This window comes from Manis pentadactyla, chromosome 4 (assembly GCF_030020395.1).
Source record: "Manis pentadactyla isolate mManPen7 chromosome 4, mManPen7.hap1, whole genome shotgun sequence".
Lineage (NCBI taxonomy): Eukaryota > Metazoa > Chordata > Mammalia > Pholidota > Manidae > Manis > Manis pentadactyla.
The window spans coordinates 176689723-176711804 of record NC_080022.1 but is presented as its reverse complement, the minus strand read 5'-3'; the positions used below and the strand labels follow the sequence as shown (position 1 = coordinate 176711804).

General features: G+C 39.4%; 1 protein-coding gene across 16 annotated transcripts in view; it reads left to right on the top strand.

Moving 5' to 3' along the window:
* Positions 1-22082, top strand: part of BPTF (bromodomain PHD finger transcription factor) — a 158580-nt gene that overhangs the window by 25239 nt on the left and 111259 nt on the right. For all 16 annotated transcript variants that reach the window (XM_036899876.2, XM_036899873.2, XM_036899870.2 and 13 more), the window contains exon 2: positions 7706-8528. In XM_036899876.2, the coding sequence (XP_036755771.2) occupies positions 7706-8528 (823 nt within the window). The remainder of the gene's footprint in view (positions 1-7705; positions 8529-22082) is intronic.

Below are 22082 nucleotides of genomic sequence, written 5' to 3'. Positions count from 1 at the left end.
ATGTACAAAGTCTGAGGACCATTGTTCATAGAATTTTCACCATGGTCCTCTGTTACACAGTGAGAAGTAAAAACACATTTCTAACACCTGCAGATAATGCAAGGACATAATTTTCTTGTGTCATTGCATGGGTTAGCACTTCAAAACCACTAATTCATTCAATAAATGTTTGTTAAGTACCTTACTATGGATAAAGTGAAGGTTCCTGTGGCCAGGATTCTCACCTGGCCCTGGTTGGCTAGCTCATTACACATGTGTGGGCAATACTTCATTATTGACTCTATATAAAGAGCTTCGCCCAGTGCTCTGCATGACATGGTGGAGCAGCTGCAGGAGAGCAGAGACAAGACTGGAGTGGTGGCAGTGCCGAGGAAAGAGACTGAGACGGCTGCGGCGGCAGAGAGGCCCAGAGGCCCAGAGGCAGAGACCGGCCTGCTCCATGCAGATTCACTCTGAGTGGATGGGATTCTAGTGATTGACCTGCCACTGTGGAAATAAAGTTGAGTATAACCCTTTCACCCAAGCACGTTCTACTGTCATTTCTTTGGTCACATTGAATCCATAGTGAACTTGTTTGGGGCTGAAACCCACTGGCAAGAAAATTGGCATAGTTGGCAGGGTTCAGTGGTGACCAAGGAAAAAGAACAGATTGCCATTATGGAAGGAGTGTTTCAGCAGGCTGCACCTATGGATGGGCAGGCACTCGAGTGTCCCCCAGTGGACATGTGGTACTGTGAAGGGGTGGAGGACTGGGGTCCATCCCAACAGAAAGAAAATTTGTTGCTGACTGAAATGGCATCACTATGAAGTGCTGTGGAAATAGTAAAGGCCCAAGAGGAGGCAGCACAAGAAGGAGCAGAGGCCCAAGAAGGAGCAGCATGAGAAGCAGCAGTGCACAGGCTGCCAAGAGCCATGGGGCAAGAGAAGGATGTAGTGGAGCTGTCAGCCCCAGAAATGGAGGAGTGGAGGTTTGACAGACAGGTGGGGTTGGAGGCCCTGCCGGTGCCAGAGGCATCAGCCCCTCCTCAGTTGAGACCCCCACCCGGTTGAAAGCCAGAAGACTTGGCAACCACGGGTTCTTTCAGGAGAGGTGCAGCCCCCTCCTCAGTTTGTGGAGCGCTCCATGCTCTGCTTCTGTCCTCAGGCTCAAGCACAAAAGGAAATATGGTTTGCTTCTCGAAGGAAGAATTTAAGGGGCCCTGTGAAGGTCGCGAGGACCCAGATGTGGGTTGGTTTGAAAAGGTAGGAACAGACAGAAAGAAATTGCATGACTGGAGCTGCGGCAACAGTTGAGACCAGAGCAGCCATTCCAGCTGCTGAGGATGAAGCAGAAGGCAGAGATAAAGCAACAAGATCGGCCTGTGTTGTCTACAAGACTTTCTGCTGAGAGGCTGGAGAGGGTGGGTATTGTAAGGTCCACCCACGGTTCTTTCGGTTAACTCATTTGAGCAGAACTGGCTTGAATACAGCCAGGATGACCACCTGGTGGCAGTGGATCTACTCAGGCTGGAGGGTTATTATAATTTGTCATATATTTTTGTCATAATTTTTGTTATTTTTATGTTGTATTATGGAATTTGGTTACATTGCTCCAGCTTTCTCACACAGGGACCATTGCAGAGGACTGAGGGCACATAGATTGAGAGGTAAGAATCCTGGAGGGGTGAAGTATGGATAAAGTGAAGGTTCCTGTGGCTAGGATTCTCTCCTGGCCCTGGTTGACTAGCGCACACATGGCTACACATGTGTAGGCAATACGTTGTTATTGACTCTATGTAAAGAGCTCTGCCTAGTGCTCTGCGCAGCATGGTGGCACAGCCTCAAGGCTGCGGGAGAGCAGAGGTGAGACTGGAGTGGGGGCAATGCCGAGAACAGAGACTGAGATGGCTCCGGGGCAGAGGGGCCCAGAGGCAGAGACCGGCCTGCTGCATGCAGAGTGTCTCTGAGTGGACGGGATTCTAGTGATTGACCTGCCACTGTGGAAATAAAGTTGAGTATAACCCTTTCACCCCAAGAATGTTCTCCTGTCATTTCGTTGGTCACATTGAATCCATAGTGAACTTCTCTGGGTCTGAAACCCATTGGCAAGACATTACTATGTGCTGGTGACTATTCACAGAGCCAGCAAAATAGACAAAATTCTCTGCCCTTAAGGAGATTACCTTCTAGTGGTGATGTTAGCTACTAGTTCATATCCATGTATCCATCCATAAGCAACAGATAAAATTGTTTTGCGTAGTTTCATACTGTTTTTCCTTAGGTAGCAATTTTGTTTGTTTCATGCTCTTTTTAAAATTGCTCCGTTGCTGAGATATGCAGCCCTAAATGACTCAAGACTTCTCTAGAGAGTTCTGTCAAGTGAATATCACACAGTTTAACCATTCTCCTATTGATGCATATTTTGGTTGTCACCAGGTTGATTGGCTGTTTGCTTTTATAAACAATATTGAATATTCTGCATATGTATAAGGAAAGTTCTTTAGAGAAGTATTTTTCAGACTGTGGGTTGCAACCAGCATGTTTTAAAAACCGTGAGAGAATAGAATAGAAGGTATTAAAACAGGATAGAAGAGAAGATATTGGTATAGGCATAGTAAAAGCAGTGCCTTGTAGAACTTTTGTTTTGGGATATGTGTGGACTGGATTGAGATGTATAATGTATTTCTTACTTTGGGTCGTGGGCAAAACGTTTGGAGACTCTGCTCCCAGAGTTACATGTACAGCCTTAACCTGGTGACTACTGAGCTTCCCAAAGTGGTGGTACAAGTTTACAGTGGTATACTAGTGATATACTTGTGTTTCCATTCTTTTGTGTTTTTCCCAATAATTTGTTTGGTTGCATTTAAAAATTTTTGCCCATTGGTGAGTATGAAACAGCATCTCATTGTGGTTTTACTTTGCCTTTTCCTTATAACTAATAAGGCTGATGTTAATCCTTTTTTTAATATAGAAAAATTAATAATTTATCTGCTAGGTATCAAATCAGTGTTGAAAACAGTAATGAGCATATTCCTCAGTGGTATATTATAAATACGTTTCCATGAATAGTTGAATTGACTTCCTAGTACTAGTGTTTGACAGTTGAGGAACTTAAGTAGTTTAATTTTATGAGTTTTCTCTTTATATACCATAATCTGTGCTCAGTTCTGCAAACCTGAATCTTTGAATTTGGCATAATGACCTTTTTATTCATACAAGACTATCAGTAGCCATTAGTAGCATCAGCATTTTATTGATTTGAATACTAATTTTTTTTATGTTTGCATAGGTGTCTGCTCAGTATTTTTCTTTTAAAATATAATAAAAATATCTCCAAGAAATTCAGATGGCCAACAGGCACATGAAAGATGCTCCACATCACTAGTTATCAAGGAAATGCATATTAAAACCACAATGATATATCACCTCACACCAGTTAGGATGGCCAACATACAAAAGACGAGAAACAACAAATGCTGGTGAGGATGGGGAGAAAGGGGAACCCTCCTACACTGTTGGTGGGAACATAAATTAGTTCAACCATTGTGGAAAGCAGTATGGAGGTTCCTCAAAAAACTAAAAATAGAAATACCATTTGACCCAGGAATTCCACTCCTAGGAATTTACCCAAAGAAAACAAGATCCAAGATTCAGAAAGACACATGCACCCCTATGTTTATTGCAGCACTATTTACAATAGCCAAGATATGGAAGCAATCTAAGTGTCCATCAGTAAGTAGATGAATGGTTAAAGAAGGTGTGGTACATATACACAATGGAATATTATTCAGCCATAAGAAGAAAACAAATCCTACCATTTGCAACAACATGGATGGAGCTAGAGCTTATGCTCAGTGAAATAAGCCAGGCAGAGAAAGACAAATACCAAATGATTTCCCTCGTTTGTGGAGTATAACAGCGAAGCAAAACTGAAGGAACAAAACAGCAACTGACTCACAGACTTCAAGAGGGGACTAGCAGTTACCAAAGGGGAGGAGTGGGGGGGCTTGGGAGGGAGGGAGAAGGGGATTGAGGGACATTATGATTGGCACATGTGTGTGTGGGTCACGGGGAAGACAGTGTAGCACAGAGAAGACATAGTGACTGTGGCATCTTAACTACACTGATGGACAGTGACTGCAATGGGGTGGGGGGGACTTGATAATATGGGTGAATGTAGTAACCACAATGTTTTTCATGTGAAACCTTCATAAGAGTGTATATCGATGGTACTGTAATGAAAAAAATATGTGCATGTGATATTAAAAGTATATTTTTAAAAAATTAGTCTTTCTATACCTGTCCCCCAGTTCTTCTCCCCAGAAGCAACTACTTTAAAAAGAATCTGATGGGACTTCTTAGACATATATATCACTGCCCCCTTTTCTTTTTTTTTTCCCAATGTTTTTTCCCCAAATGAAATTCTGTTCATTGTTCTGTAGCCAGTTTTTTTCTCCACCTAATAACATATCTTTAAGATTTTACATTTCAGCAGGGATGGCTTTGAATTCCATTGTTTAGGTGTATCGTAATTGATCATTCATTTAAGTATTGGTATATATTTAGGTTAAAAAAACCAAACTTCAGCCTTTATAAACTGTTGCATTAAGTAGTATTGTACATATTTAGATGTATGTGTGTGTATGTCTATAGAATATATTGTGGGAGGTATTTGAAAGGGATATACTTTCAAATTTTTACCAAATTGCCTTCTAAGAAATTGAACCAATTTATACTCTCTCATTAATGCTTCAGAGTGAACTAATATTTAATGTTAACTTTCAAAAGTTCTCATCTTGTTTAGTGTGTATATAGTTGTAGTTTGGACAGAAGCTAGTTATATAGAAAATAGAACTTATTGACCTTTTTTACCATTCTTCTTTTACTTCTAAAACCAACAGGAAACTAACAAACCTTTCCTTAATATAAAGCTAAATAAACTGTTAAAAATTAGAACAATAGAATAGTTATCCAAACAATACATGAAAGCTGATACTTTAAAGTTAGACATTATATTAAATTAGGCAATATTTTTGTTACTGCCTTACAAATAGATTACTATCAGCAGTTTTTTTTTAACATTGACTGCTTTCATTGATGGTTTTAAATAGTAATTTACTGCATTTCTCATAAAAAGCATACTGCATGCAATGTCAGATAACAGTTTTAATCAGAATTTTTATTTGCAAGGGACAGAAAGCCAACATGCTCACTTAAGCAAAAGGGGAATAGTTTTGGTTTAGGTGACTGGGAAATTCAAAGGACAGGTTCCACCAGGAGTCAAAAGTTAACAGTGTTTACCTTTTACTTCTGCCTCTGTCTGTCATCCTTTTTCCCTTCTTCGTTGAGTGAGGTAGATGTGGGTTAACAGGTGGTTTCTGGCCACCTTCATGGAAAGAAAGAACTTCAGAGCAGTTCTCACTCCGCATTTGAATACAAAAATCCCAGGCAGAGACTCTGGTCTGCCCTGAGTCATGTCTCCATGCAGATGATTAGAAGATGGAAAATTGATGGGATGCCTCATCAGAATCACATGGCATGTGCAAAGGGACGTTCTGTAAAGGGAATGATGCTAGACAAATACTTATAATAAAATATGCCAAATTTTTCTTTGACATAAGAGTTGGGTATTCAGCTGAGGACATGGAATAGATAACATAACATGAAAAGGTAAATTATAATATGAGGTAGCATATGGTTCACAGAAGACTGTAAGAATTAAGAAGAGCTTGGGGGCTTTTTAGAGGAAAATTGTACCAGAGTTAAATCTTAGGGTAGTGCTATATTGTACACAAGTTGATTTCTGTCTTCTTGAGGTCACTTTTTAGCCAGGCTTCTTTGTTGTTCTTACAGTGGACTCTGAATCTAGGTCTATATCTTCTGGGTAATTGCAGAGGCCTTGCCTCTGGTCTGTTCCCACTGTCCCATTCATTTTACACACTGAAACCAGAGAAGTCTTGAACATTCTACTCTTGTCCCTGCCCTGCTCAGAAAACCTGTAACAACCCTCATTACTGCCAGAATAAAGTACACTTTAAACTCCGAAATCTAACATTTAAGGACCTTTGCCTTCTTGGTCCTAGGACTGCTTTTGCATTCTTTCCTCCTGTAATCCTTTACTTGGACTCAGAACCAGTGTTTTGCATCAACAGCAGAGCAGATCACAGGGCCTGTTTCTAGAAGCAGTTTTGTCTCATTTGCTGACTTATGTTCCTTAAACTTTCTCGTATTTCAGAGAATTCCTCTAGGTTCAGTCTTCCTTTTATTCCTTTTCTGTCATTTATACTTAAATGGATGAGTCCCAAATCATGTCCAGAATACCCTGGAATGGATTGGATTATACTCATCATGATGCTTACGAGCATGGTGATTCTGTAATTAACTGAATCTGTGAAAACTGCATCTGTGTAGATGGTGTCATTTCTGTGTAGTTGCTGATGGAAGAGGCTACTTTCTCACTTCCCACAGCAGTGTCTGGCCCAGAAGGATCTCTTGGTCTTTTTTCCACAGAAAGTAATGGGTATATTTTTACCTGGAAAATCTACTTTCCAGTGAATGAATTTTGGGGTGCATTATATAAATTAAAAGATCTTGACTTTTTATATTGTTTAGCTTGTTTTTTTTCTCCTGGTACCATGTAACCTTTTTAGTTTGCAGATGAGAGTAAGCTAGAGATGAGGAGGGTTGCAGGAGTGAAGGAGGGAGGAGGCTGGTAAGAGATTATCAGCAACTCAAAATCATGCTTAAGAAAACTTAATTATATAATTAATTGATCTTGTTAAAATTATTTCTGATATTTAAAAACACATTTCCTATTCTGTAAATATTGGCAAATGTAATTAAGAATAATAATACAGGTGCAGCAGTTTAGGGAGAAACTTGTTTCCTTCAACGGTTTTTCTTATTTATACAGCAAGGCTTATTATAATACCCTATAGGTGTGTTCCGAGGATTAAGTGAAATCTGTACGCTTGTTATGAACTAAGCTCTCCTGCTATATATTGATACATTTATATACATATATATCACATCTCATAAACTAGGAAACAAGTCTCCTAAAGTTGCTGAACTGACTGCTAAAAAAAATAGTTGTCTGTTTCTGAGGTAAGCTTCCCTTTTTTTTATTTCCTGTATTGGAATTCGACTTATCTTCACTCCTTTTTCCTCCTTCCTACTTCTTCCTTTCTGTCTCAGCCCTAATCTGTGCTTCATTGCGGAACTCCCTGTTACGTGGCTCTCAGGAATTACCTCTGGCAGAGGAAAAGGGATTCTATACCAGAGAACTGTCTGGTTGGTGAGAGGCTTATCTGTATCGCAGCTGACAGCATGTAAGATCTTTGCCTGTTACCTGATGTGGAGATAGTTTTTCTCATTTATGTTCTTGTCAGATCTTTCACAAATGCACTGTTATTTTTTTTTATTATGTTTACCTGTAAAGCTGTTAACCCCTCTAGGTAATTGAGAGCTGATTATAATTAAAAAAATTTTTTTTACTTCTAGTTAGGAATATAATGGAAAACCCTTCAGTTCAGATTTTCTGTAGACTTAAAAATTAGAGCTACGTCATTGCTTCTTGGTATTATTTTAACTCGACAATTATTGGAAAAATAGAAGTATGCCTATCTGTTTTTTGAGTTGTATGTCCAGATAGGAAAAACTGGAAAACGCTTGCTTAGTTTGTAGAAATGTATTGATTTGTAATTATCCTGTTTCTTTATTTACGCAGGTAGGCGAAAACCAAGAGTACATCGGCCTCGTTCTCCAATATTGGAAGAAAAAGACATCCCACCCCTTGAATTTCCTAGGTCATCTGAGGATTTAATGGTGCCTAATGAGCATATAATGAATGTTATCGCCATTTATGAGGTACTGCGGAACTTTGGCACTGTTTTAAGGTTATCTCCTTTTCGCTTTGAGGACTTCTGTGCAGCTCTGGTGAGTCAAGAGCAGTGCACACTTATGGCGGAGATGCACGTTGTGCTATTAAAAGCAGTTTTGCGTGAAGAAGACACTTCGAACACTACCTTTGGACCTGCTGATCTGAAAGATAGCGTTAATTCCACACTGTACTTCATAGATGGAATGACATGGCCGGAGGTGCTGCGGGTGTACTGTGAGAGCGATAAGGAGTACCATCATGTTCTTCCTTACCAAGAAGCAGAGGACTATCCTTATGGACCAGTAGAGAACAAAATCAAAGTTCTGCAATTCTTAGTCGATCAGTTTCTTACCACAAATATCGCTCGTGAGGAATTGATGTCGGAAGGGGTGATCCAGTATGATGACCATTGCAGGGTGTGTCACAAGCTTGGGGACCTGCTTTGTTGTGAGACATGTTCAGCAGTATACCATTTGGAATGTGTGAAACCACCTCTTGAGGAGGTGCCAGAGGATGAATGGCAGTGTGAAGTCTGTGTAGCACACAAGGTGCCTGGTGTGACTGACTGTGTTGCTGAAATCCAAAAAAACAAACCGTATATTCGACATGAACCTATTGGATATGACAGAAGTCGGAGGAAATACTGGTTCTTAAACCGAAGACTCATAATGTAAGTAAATCTGGTCTTAATTTTTGTTGTATTTAAAATTAAGCCAGTTTCCTCCTGATTGATATATTAGGACATGCCGCTGCTGTCATATAAACCTCTGTGATTAATAATTAATCATACAGTTAATTTCTAACTTGAAGGGATATGTATGTTAAAGCAGTTTTTTAAATTTTAAAGCAATAAGAGTGAAAAAAGGCAAAACACATGCTCTTGTATTCAGTACTTAGGAAGGAAATAGGACATTACCAGGCAGAATGCCACTGTGTGGCCTTTCTCCGTTCTATTTCGTCTGGATTACACCTTAAAGTAATCTACACACTAATTTTGCTGTTAGGATTTTCTTGCTTCTCTTTTTAGTTTTACTATATTTGTGAGTAAAATGGAGAAGTAAGAACTCACCAGCTGTCAGAGGATAGGTTAGTTCTGCCATTACTGGTTGCAGTTTCCCAGGAGAAGATGAGCCCAACAGACTCATGGTCATTGTCTGGCTTCTGCTTTCCTGAGGGTTTTCAAGAAGCTCTCAGGCAGGTCAATGGGAGATTGAAGGCAGTTTGGGAAACGAGAGGGTTTGCCCCAGTCTGGGTATTGGGCAGGGTTGTATGATGGACTTGGTTTTGAACTTCCTGTAGAAATGTGCTCTGGGGGAGTGGTTTACTTTGTATTTTCAGCTTCTAAAATCTTCAAAGCCTTCTTGCAGCTCTCAGAATTGGTCAAATCAGAAAATCTGTGGTGGGAGGAAATGAATGTTAGAGCAGGGCAAGTGGAGAAGGTAGCAGCAACTTCACCAGTATATGGTCAAGCTAAGCCAGGTGGAGATAAGTATCTTCGCCAGGTTCACCAACTCACTCGCCCTTGGTTTATAGAAGGTGGTACAGAGTAAGCATAGATCTTCAGAATTCCATGTGGTTGTCTTGCTGCAGTGCTACTATTGAGAAATCTGAATCCATTTATTGATTCTTTGCATCTGACCGGTTTGGACTACGAGGGAGCTATAGAATCTTCTCTTCGCTTCCAGTGTTGTGCAGTAGAGTGATAACGGCCCTGTGTAGGTCTGTTTTCACCCATGGGGTATTTGGTGGGCACTTTCAATCTGGCGGTGGGGTCCTTCAGTTGTGAGAACTTCTCTTGAGGACTTCCTCCTCTCCTCCTCTCTGTGGTGTTTACCTTGAGCTATTATTTTACTGAATTTTGGACTTCCTGTTTTGATCTTTTCTTTGCCTTTCTCTCCAGTTTCCCCCTTTGTCATTTTTCCTCTTGGTGGGATGTGTTTGTGTGTGTACGTAAGTGTTGCTGAATTTTTCTGTATTTTCTTATCTTGGTCTAACAGCCTTCCTATTGAGTTTTTTCTTTTCTGCTGTCAGATTTCTATTTTCCAAGGGCTCTCTTCTTAGAATTCTTCTCCTTTAAAAAAAAAATCATAATAAAGTTCTATGTTTTTTTCATGGGTATGTTTTCCTTTTTCTGAGGATATTAATGATACTTATTTTGTGTCTCTTTTCTCAGTTTCTTCCAAGTTGCTCCTTCCTGATGTTTCTTTAGGTCTTTTCCATCTTCAGATTATTAATCTTAATTTTTTGGGTAGATCTTATCAATTCTGAGTTTAACCATTGGGTGATTTTCTTAATCTGTTTTATTGGGAATCCTTGATGTCACTCATGATCTTTAGTCCTTCCTCTTGAGCTGGTCAGATGGCTCAGAGAGGCCTCTTCTGGTGTCCTGCTTGGAGTACGAGGGTCTGGCTGGCGAGCAGACGGGCTGCATTTACCATGCATACAAGCATTTACTGTGTGTGTAGCCACTCAGTGCCTTAGTTTTCTGTACAGTACCGTTGTTTGCACCAGAGCCTAGTGTTCCCTGGGCCAGAGAACCTCAGTTTTACCTCCTTTAAAGACTGAACCATTTGTGGCTTGAAGAGGGTGGATGGTCTAGGGATCTGCCCCTTAAACAACTTTTACGCAGTTCTCTGCTATAGATACTCTCCTCCTCGTTTTTCAGTGTCTTTTCAGGATTGTGATTGTTATTTCTCAGCACCAACCGTTTGGTTTGGGACTGGGCTTTCATGGCTCTGCTAAAGGAAGTTATCACCTGTCCGTTTGCTTTCTTGCTTCCAAAGTTTTTTGTTGTCTCCTATTTTCTCTGTCCTTGTGAGTTTATGTTTTTTTTTTTTTTTTGAGAGGGCATCTCTCATACTTATTGATCATATGGTTGTTAACAACAATAAAATTCTGTATAGGGGACTCAATGCACAATCATTAATCAACCCCAAGCCTAATTCTCAACAGTCTCCAATCTTCTGAAGCATATAACGAACAAGTTCTTACATGGTAAACATGTTCTTACATAGTGAATAAGTTCTTACATGGTGAACAGTGCAAGGGCAGTCATCACAGAAACTTTCAGTTTTGATCACGCATCATGAACTATAAACGATCAGGTCAAATATGATTATTCGTTTGATTTTTATACTTGATTTATATGTGAATCCCACATTTCTCCCTTATTATTATTATTATTATTATTTTTTTTTTTTTAAATAAAATTCTGAAGTGGTAGGTAGATGCAAGATAAAGGTAGAAAACATAGTTTAGTGCTGTAAGAGGGCTAATGTAGATAATCAGGTGTGTGTCTATAGACTAAGTATTAATCCAAGCTAGACAAGGGCAACAGAACATCCACGGATGCAGATTTCTCTCAAAACAGGGGGGGTAAGGTTCTAAGCCTCACCTCTGTGGATCCCCAATTTCTCACCTGATGACCCCCCTGCGACTGTGCCTGTCTTAGGTTGTTCCTCCCTTGAGGAATCTTACGCGTCTCTGGCTAACCAGTCATCTTCCGGGGCCATACAGGGAAATGTAAAGTTCGTAAGTAAGAGAGAAGCATTATTGTTTGAAAAGGTTAGCTTTTTACTTCTTTGCAGATTTATGCCCTATGGCTTCTATGCCCAGCATTTGTCTTGAGGTATCTTTACCACTTGGAAGAATTATGATACTCGGTAATTTTGATATGAGGCACGAATTCTACTTAAGGGTTGTAATTAGGAAGGAAGAAGAAAAGCTATAGAAGTAGCAGAAGGAAGAAAACATGGGAAGATTGATTATTTCTTTGACATATCTTCTTGTAGTGTAACATAAGCATGTATAGGTGTTAAACTACTAATTAAATTGTGTGTACACATTAACATAATAGGAATACAGCTACATAACCAAAGCAGACCTACAATTACCAGCCATATCCAGTGAAACCAAGAAAACCAGTTAGGCACCCTAGGCATTTGTGAAAACTTATCAATGATATGATGGATATTGTCTAACTGAATTTGAATAGTTTGAGAAAAATCAAACATATTAAAACAGCACATTCCTGGGAACTGTTCACATCCCATATGTTCTTTTAACAGTAGATAGTCTATAGTCGCAAGATTTTGGAGCGCTGCAACTTGCACTTCTCCTAATTCTTGGTTGAGTTCCAGCAGTATAGATCCAGTCAAATTTGTTGTTTTACTGTATGCACAGGCCAGCTTAGATATCTCCTTCATTCCCATGGCAAGTCCAGGAACCGGTAGGATGAATGCAGCTACAACTGCAACAGCGCCAGGATCTTTGTTGAAGTTTTTTGATGATCATCTTCTGGAATGACTCTTCCAGAGAATGTTGATGTTGGAAGTTCTTCTTCATATTGTATCTTAATTCGTTTTCTGGGTAGCCAAATTAGGCTTTGATCCTCTGTATAAACACAAACAAACCCTTTGCCCACCCTTTGATATGCCCTTTATACCATTGTGAAGAACTTATTGGAGATCACCACACAGGAACTGCTTTTTTTTTTTATTTTTTTTTTTAAGAGAAAGGAATATTATCAGAAAAATGTACTTCCATAGCTGATCATCTGACACCCTTTAAATGATGAAAAGTAAGGATATTTAAAGCATGCATTAATCAGTGATTTGCAGTTAGTTTTAACCTATCAGGGAGTAATCCCCATTTTCTTTCTTTCTTTTTTTTTTTATCATTAATCTACAATTACATGAAGAATATTATGTTTACTAGGCTCTCTCCTATACCAGGTCCTCCCCACAAACCCCTTTACAGTCACTGTCCATCAGCATAGCAAAATGTTGTAGAATCACTACTTGTCTTCTCTCTGTTGTACAGCCCTCCCCTTTCTCCCCCACCCCATTATGCATGTTAATCATAATACCCCCTTTCTTCTTCCCTCACTTATCCCTCCCTACCCACCCATCCTCCCTAGTCCCTTTCCCTTTGGTACCTGTTAGTCCATTCTTGGGTTCTGTGATTCTGCTGCTGTTTTGTTCCTTCAGTTTTTCCTTTGTTCTTATACTCCACAGATGAGTGAAATCATTTGGTATTTGTCTTTGTCCGCTTGGCTTATTTCACTGAGCATAATACCCTCTAGCTCCATCCATGTTGTTGCAAATGGTAGGATTTGTTTTCTTCTTATGGCTGAATAATACTCCATTGTGTATATGTACCACATCTTCTTTATCCATTCATCTACTGATGGACACTTAGGTTGCTTCCATTTCTTGGCTATTGTGAATAGTGCTGTGATAAACATAGGGGTGCATCTGTCTTTTTCAAACTTGAGTGCTTCATTCTTAGGGTAAATTCCTAGGAGTATAATTCCTGGGTCAAATGGTAAGTCTATTTTGAGCATTTTGAGGAACCTCCATACTGCTTTCCACAATGGTTGAACTAATTTACATTCCCACCAGCAGTGTAGGAGGGTTCCCCTTTCTCCACAACCTCGCCAACATTTGTTGTTGTTTGTCTTTTGGATGGTAGCCGTCCTTACTGGTGTGAGGTGATACCTCATTGTAGTTTTAATTTGCATTTCTCTGAAAATTAGCGATGTGGAGCATCTTTTCATGTGCCTGTTGGCCATCTGTATTTCTTTTTTGGAGAACTGTCTGTTCAGTTCCTCTGCCCATTTTTTAATTGGATTATTTGTTTTTTGTTTGTTGAGGTGGGTGAGCTCTTTATATATTTTGGATGTCAACCCTTTATCGGATCTGTCATTTACAAATATATTCTCCCATACTGTAGGGTACCTTTTTGTTCTATTGATGGTGTCTTTTGCTGTACAGAAGCTTTTCAGCTTAATATAGTCCCACTTGTTCATTTTTGCTATTGTTTTCCTTGCCCAGGGAGATATGTTCAAGAAGAGGTCACTCATGTTTATGTCTAAGAGATTTTTGCCTATGTTTTTTTCTAAGAGTTTTATGGTTTCATGACTCACATTCAGGTCTTTGATCCATTTTGAATTTACTTTTGTGTATGGGGTTAGACAATGGTCCAGTTTCATTCTCCTACATGTAGCTGTCCAGTTTTGCCAGCACCATCTGTTGAAGAGACTGTCATTTCCCCATTGTATGTCCATGGCTCCTTTATGAAATATTAATCGACCATATATGTTTGGGTTAATGTCTGGAGTCTCTAATCTGTTCCACTGGTCTGTGGCTCTGTTCTTGTGCCAGTACCAAATTGTCTTGATCACTATGGCTCTGTAGTAGAGCTTGAAGTTGGGGAGTGAGATCCCCCCTACTTTATTCTTCTTTCTCAGGATTGCTTTGGCTATTTGGGGTTTTTGGTGTTTCCATATGAATTTTTGAACTATTTGTTCCAGTTCGTTTAAGAATGTTGCTGGTAATTTGATAGGGATTGCATCAAATCTGTATATTGCTTTGGGCAGGATGGCCATTTTGACTATATTATTTCTTCCTAGCCGCGAGCATGGGATGAGTTTCCATTTGTTAGTGTCCCCTTTAATTTCTCTTAAGAATGACTTGTAGTTTTCAGGGTATAGGTCTTTCACTTTTTGGTTTTTTGGTTAGGTTTATTCCTAGGTATTTTATTCTTTTTGATGCAATTGTGAATGGAGTTGTTTTCCGGATTTCTCTTTCTGTTGGTTCATTGTTAGTGTATAGGAAAGCCACAGATTTCTGTGTGTTAATTTTGTATCCTGCAACTTTGCTGTATTCCGATATCAGTTCTAGTAGTTTTGGGGTGGAGTCTTTAGGGATTTTTATGTACAATATCATGTCATCTGCAAATAGTGACAGTTTAACTTCTTCTTTACCAATCTGGATTCCTTGTATTTCTTTGTTTTGTCTGATTGCTGTGGCTAGGACCTCTAGTACTATGTTAAATAACAGTGGGGAGAGTGGGCATCCCTGTCTTGTTCCCCATCTCAGAGGAAAAGCTTTCAGCTTCTCGCTGTTCAGTATGATGTTAGCTGTGGGTTTATCATAGATGGCCTTTATTATGTTGAGGTACTTGCCCTCTATACCTATTGTGCTGAGAGTTTTCATCACGAATGGATGTTGAACTTTGTCGAATGCTTTTTCAGCATCTATGGAGATGATCATGTGGTTTTTGTCTTTCTTTTTGTTGATGTGGTGGATGATGTTGATGGATTTTCGAATGTTGTACCATCCTTGCATCCCTAAGATGAATCCCACTTGGTCATGGTGTATGATCCTTTTGATATATTTTTGAATTCGGTTTGCTAATATTTTATTGAGTATTTTTGCATCTACGTTCATCAGGGATATTGGTCTGTAATTTTCTTTTTTGGTGGGGTCTTTGCCTGGTTTTGGTATTAGGGTGATGTTGGCTTCATAGAATGAGTTGGGGAGTATTCCCTCCTTTTCTATTTTTTGGTAAACTTTAAGGAGAATGGGTATTATGTCTTCTCTGTGTGTCTGATAAAATTCTGAGGTAAATCCATCTGGCCTGGGGGTTTTGTTCTCGGGTAGTTTTTTGATTACCGTTTCAATTTCTTTGCTTGTAATTGGTTTGTTTAACTTTGGAAGGTTGTATTTTTCTAGGAAGTTGTCCATTTCTTCTGGGTTTTCCAGCTTGTTGGCATATAGGTTTTCATAGTAGTCTTTAATAATTCTTTGTATTTCTGTGGAGTCTGTCGTGATTTTTCCATTCTCATTTCTGATTCTGCTGATTTGTGTTGATTCTCTTTTTCTCTTAATAAGTTTAACTAGAGGCTTATCTATTTTGTTTATTTTCTCAAAGAACCAGCTCTTGGTTTCATTGATTTTTGCTATTGTTTTATTCTTCTCAATTTTGTTTATTTCTTCTCTGATCTTTATTATGTCCCTCCTTCTGCTGACTTTAGGCCTCATTTGTTCTTCTTTTTCCAGTTTCGATAATTGTAATATCAGACTATTCATTTGGGATTGTTCTTCCTTCTTTAAGTATGCCTGGATTGCTATATACTTTCCTCTTAAGACTGCTTTCGCTGCATCCCACAGAAGTTGGGGCTTTGTGTTGTTGTTGTCATTTGTTTCCATATATTCCTTGATCTCTATTTTAATTTGTTCGTTGATCCATTGATTATTTAGGAGCATGTTGTTAAGCCCCCATGTGTTTGTGAACCTTTTTGTTTTCTTTATAGAATTTATTTCTAGTTTTATACCTTTGTGGTCTGAAAAGTTGGTTGGTAGAATTTCAATATTTTGGAATTAACTGAGGCTCTTTTTGTGAGCTAGTATGTGGTCTATTCTGGAAAATGTTCCATGTGCACTTGAGAAGAATGTGTATCCTGTTGCTTTTGGGTGTAGAGTTCTATAGATGTCTATTAGGTCCATCTGTTCTAGTGTGTTGTTCAGTGCCTCTGTGTCCTTACTTATTTTCTGTCTGGTGGATCTGTCCTTTGGGGTGAGTGATGTGTTGAAGTCTCCTAAAATGAATGTATTGCATTTTATTTCCTCCTTTAGTTGTGTTAGTATTTGTTTCACATATGCTAGTGCTCCTGCGTTGGGTGCATATGTATTTATAATGGTTATATCCTCTTGTTGGACTGAGCCCTTTATCATTATGTAATGTCCTTCTTTATCTCTTGTTACTTTCTTTGTTTTGAAGTCTATTTTGTCTCATACTAGTACTGCAACACCTGCTTTCTTCTCCCTGTTGTCTACATGAAATATCTCTTTCCATCCCTTGACTTTTAGTCTGTGCATGTCTTTGGGTTTGAGGTGAGTTTCTTGTAAGCAGCATATAGATGGGTCTTGCTTTTTTATCCATTCTATTACTCTGTGTCTTTTGATTGGTGCATTCAGCCCATTTACATTTAGGGTGATTATTGAAAGATATGTACTTATTGCCATTGCAGGCTTTAGATTCCTGGTTACCAAAGGTTCAAGGTTATCTTCTTTAGTATCTTACTGTCTAACTTAACTTGCTTATTGAGCTGTTATAAACACTGTCTGGTGATTCTTTTTTTCTCTCCCTTCTTATTTCTCCTCCTCCTTTCTTTATATATTGGTGTTTTTATTCTGTGCTCTTTTGTGTTTCCTTTAACTGCTTTTGTGGGTAGTTGATTTGATTTTTTGCCTTTAGTTAGTATTTGCTTGGTCTGCTTTCTTTGCTGTGATTTTGTTTTCTCTGGTGACATCTGTTTAGTCTTAGGAGTGCCCCCGTCTAGAACAGTCCCTCTAAAATACCCTGTAGAGGTGGTTTGTGGGAGGCAAATTCCCTCAACTTTTGCTTGTCTGGGAATTGTTTAATCCCTCCTTCATATTTAAATGATAATCGTGCTGGATACAGTATTCTTGGTTCAAGGCCCTTCTGTTTCATTGCATTAAATATATCATGCCATTCTCTTCTGGCCTGTAAGGTTTCTGTTGAGAAGTCTGATGATAGCCTGATGGGTTTTCCTTTATAGGTGACCTTTTTCTCTTTAGCTGCCTTTAAAACCCTTTCCTTGTCCTTGATCTTTGCCATTTTAATTATTATGTGTCTTAGTGTTGTCCTCCTTGGGTCCTTTCTGTTAGGAGTTCTGTGTATTTCCATGGTCTGTTCGATTATTTCCTCCCCCAGTTTGGGGTAGTTTTCAGCAATTATTTTTTGAAAGACACTTTATATCCCTTTTTCTCTCTCTTCTTCTTCTGGTACCCCTATAATACAGATATTGTTCTTTTGGATTGATCACACAGTTCTGTTAATATTGTTTTGTTCCTGGAGATCCTTTTATCTCTCTCTGTGTCAGCTTCTATGCGTTCCTGTTCTCTGGTTTCTATTCCATCAATGGCCTCTTACATCTTATCCATTCTGCTCATAAATCCTTCCAGAGTTTGTTTGGCTTCTGTAATCTCCTTCCAGGCGTCTATAATCTCCCTCCGGACTTCATCCCTTAGCTCTTGTATATTTCTCTGCATCTCCGTCAGCATGTTTATTATTTTTATTTTGAATTCTTTTTCAGGAAGACTGGTTAGGTCTGTCTCCTTCTCAGGTGTTGACTCTGTGATCTTTGTCTGCCTGTAATTTTGCCTTTTCATGGTGATAGAGATAGTTTGCGGAACTGGCGTGTGTGACGGCTGGAAGAACTTTCCTTGTTGGTTTGTGGCCGTCCTCTCCTGGGAGAACAGCGACCTCTAGTGGCTTGTGCTGGGCAGCTGCGTGCAGACAGGGCTTCTGATTCCTGCCCAGCTGCTATGGAGTTTATCTCCGCTGTTGCTGTGGGCGTGGCTTGCCTCCGGCCGCTGCTCCAATATGGTGAAGCCGCGTTGGAGGGGGAGCGGCCGGGGGACTGTTTATCTCCGTGAGGGGCCTCCGTGCTCCCTGCTGCCCAGGCGGTTAGAGTGCCCAGAGATCCCCAGATTCCCTGCTGTTGGACTAAGTGTCCCAGGACGCTTCCATCCGGTTTTGGGGTCCCTGTCCCTTTAAGACTTCCAAAAAGCACTCACAAAAAAAAAAAAAGCCACTCGCTTTTCTTTGTCCCCGGGCGCCGGCCTCAGGGACCCACTCACAGGTCTTGCTGTCCTGTTTCCCTAGTATCCAGGACCCCACACATGTACTGTGTCTGCGCTCTGGTCTGGATGGCTGGGGCTGGGTGTTTAGCAGTCCTGGGCTCCCTCTCCCTCCCTGCTCCGACTCCTCTCCTCCCACCAGGAGCTGGGGTGAAGGGCGTTTGGGTCCCGCCAGGCCGGGGCTTGTATCTTACCCCCTTCGCGAGGCGCTGGGTTCTTGCAGGTGTGGATGTGGTTTGGATGTTGTCCTGTGTCCTCTGGTCTCTATTCTAGGAAGAGTTGTCTTTGTTATATTTTCATAAATATATGTGGTTTTGGGAGGAGATTTCCGCTGCTCTACCCACCCCACCATCTTGGCTCCCGAGTTTATGTTTTTAAAAATAATTCTTTAGTAGTTTTAAGAGGTTTTCAAGAGGGAACAAAATGAGGTGTGGATTCAATATCTTATCTTAATGCAGAAACTGATATGAGTAACAGTATAAAGTGTTAATACATATATTTTGTGTGTTTTTTCATTTTTTTTTTTTAATCTGTGTAGTTTTTTTTCTTGACCCTATGCCTCCCAAATACCTGGTCATGGTGTGCTCATTGTACCATCTTCCTGACATTTTTTCTATGGAGGTGGTAGCATGGAGAGTTTTGTTGGCAAGTCATTATAAATGGTGAGATAAATCTAACCACATTTTGGTTTGAAGCTTAATGCTGTATTTCATTTTAAGAGGAAAGTCATTGATACTGTCTATTGCTTTTACATTCTATAGACATTCAGCAGTTAACAGGCCATATCACTCAGCCTCAAAGCTGTCCCAGAAGGGCTCAGTCAAGAGGATTGTTGGGAACAAATTAGTTTGTACGTGAAATTTATTCTGTGCTCCTGTTCTTGCATTCTTTTGCTGCTCTTCCCTATCTTGCTTTACTTCACCCTTTTAGACGTTCTTTCTCACTGCCTCTCATTTCCTTATCTGTGCTGCCCTTTTGGGCCTGAGATGCCAAGGGTGTTTTGTCCACAAGGAGATAGGCCTTGACATCTGTAAGGCTTATTACACAGTAATTAATGGTCTGTGCTTTGGTTTTTACAGACCTATAGCGGGAACTAGTTGGTGATGGACTGGTAATAGCCAACAGCAACATTTATTGAGCACTTAATATGTGTCTCATGATTTTCTAAGCATTTTATGTACATTTTTCTTTAATTCTCGCAACAACCTGATAATGTGGGTACTACTTTTGCCTGCATTTTATAAATGAAGAGACTAAAGCTCAGAAAGGTTAACTAAATTGTCCAAGACTGGCTGTTAGTGAGTGGGACCTGGAAGTTTTTTTAGAACCTATTTATAAGAATATTTTCAATAGCTAGTTTTATGCTGTAGTCTAGTTTCCAAGCCATCATCTTGAGAAGTCTGCAACATGATTTGTTTTAGCTGTTGAAGGCTATGCTTATAACTAGGGGGACAAAGATACTGAAATTGTTTTTCACATACCCACACTAGGTATTTCTGATATCTTTAAAAATTTGAGACAAAGGCACTTTCAGAAAATATAAAATAGATTACATGGCATTCTAAAAAGGTTCTTTTTCTTGATAAATCAGTATCAGTTTATAAAGCAACACAGGCTGGCTGAAGAGAAGACCCTTTAAAAGTACTTAAGTAAGTGCAAGCTTTTGAAATTATGGGTCAGAGGACTTAAGAAGTTATCTTTGAAACACCTGTGGGGTGGATTTTTGCTACATATTATTGAGGAAATAATCTGCTTTTCTAAATTAAACAGTAAAATTCTATAAGTTACATGTTTCATAATGAAACTATTCATTCAAGTTTATTTGCTTTAAAATATTTAATCATAGTTCCTAAAATTGTCCCTTTCATAAAGCATACTAAAGTATACAAAATTTAATGAAGATTTCAGACAAGGATGGTATCTTTTTTCATGCTCTGACATTTTGACTATTTCTACTTTAGTAAAGTCAAATGCAAAACTTGAACTATAATTCCTAGTGATGATAAAGTGTTCCTTGTCAATAATTCAAGTAAATCAGAAAGATTCTACATCTTTTCTAAAGTTAGATTAAAACAATTTCAGTTTAAGTGCCTCATTGTGGTAGAGTATACGTGGATCCCGGTGAAAATTTTGAAGCTATGTAAATTGCTTAGTTGGTAGGATGTGGAGATTTGGTATATACTCTTCCGGGAAGCCCAGGCAACTTAAAGTGATGAGTTGGTGGACAGTTGCCCAAGGGGAGCATACTTAAAGTCTGGGGCAGTGAACAAATTTTAATTGAAATGCCTAGTATGCAAAGTAAGTTTTCTCCTGTTGCTTTTATTTGTTTAATACTCATTTAAAAATATGTTATTTGTAATAGGTTAGTGAAGCATATATTAAAAGAAAAGTTCTTACCCATTGAGTTTGTGGCCTATCTGAGGAACCAGGGTATTGAACAAACAACTTAAGAGATTGATTTTAATTCAGTATATAAGAGCCAGTCTTTCTTAAATACTGTTTATATCCTGTCAATTCTTTGCTCTGAAGTTGAAATTTGCTTATTAATAATATAGGAATTGCCACATTAAATTAGCACCTTTTCTTGTCACTGTCCATTCTGAATAAAATTACCTTGAACATAGCAGTTTAAAACTCTAGGTTTTCATTTTCCAGGTGAACTAAATTATTCTTTTTATCCTGTGCAGCTTTCCATATGCACCTCCCCATTCTAGCTATAAGGTACCTATTTACTTGCTGGCTTAGTTACCATCAAACCTGTGCCTGTACTCCTTTTGCCCATGCCCAGTTCTGTCTACCCAGCAGCCTCCTGGACATGTTCACATAACAGGTACCTCAGACACAACATGTCTAAAACTGAATTCATCACTTTCCCCCATTACTTACCTTCATCCAGTGTTCTGTCTTAGTAAATGGGACCACCATCCTACCTGCTGCTCAAGCTAGAAACTTGGGAATAGTCTTTTGTCCTGTAGTGTTTGTTATGCCTTTTATGTCTTGAATATTGACTCCGTTTCTCTCCATTCTCACTGTCCTTACCATGATAGAAGCCAGCGTCATCTCAACTAGACTAGACATCTCAACTCATCTCCACATTGGTCTCTGTGTAACTCCCCAGTTCTGCTTTCTGTTCCCTAACTGGATGATAAATGGCCTCCTTCCCACCCAAGTTGAAAAACCTTCCATTTACTTCTATTTGTTCTTAGCAGAAAGTCCACAAGTCCCTAACTTTGTACATTTGATTCTCTTGCTTCCCACCACCCAAAACAGAAAAAATAGGCAAGCTAAAACACCAAAACCTTTTGGCTAAATTATCCTCCAAATCTCAGCTTAGTCGTGCTATTTCCTAGGGCTGTTTCTTTCCCTGAACCTCTCTCCCTCTTGCACCCTGAAACACTTCGTGTTTGTTTTTTTAACATCTGTCTCACTTGTAATTACTTGTTTTAAGGTAGGTGTCACATACTTTGTAAGATGAGGAAAATAATAGCAACTCTGCATATTGCTGGCAGTTGTTCTAAGCACTTTATGTATTTTAACTCAATTCTCAACAAAAGCATTTTGATATGAGTACTGTAACCCCATTTTTCAGATGGAGAAGTTGAGGCATAGAGAGGTTAAGTAATTTATCCAATTTATCTAATATCGCACAGCTAGGTGGTAGAATCAGGCTTCAGTCCCAGGCATTCCAGCCCCTAACCTGTTTGAGCTGCCTCACCTAGCTGTTGTCTTTAGTTGCTGAATCCCTAGCTGCATTAGTTTCCTGTGGCTGCTGT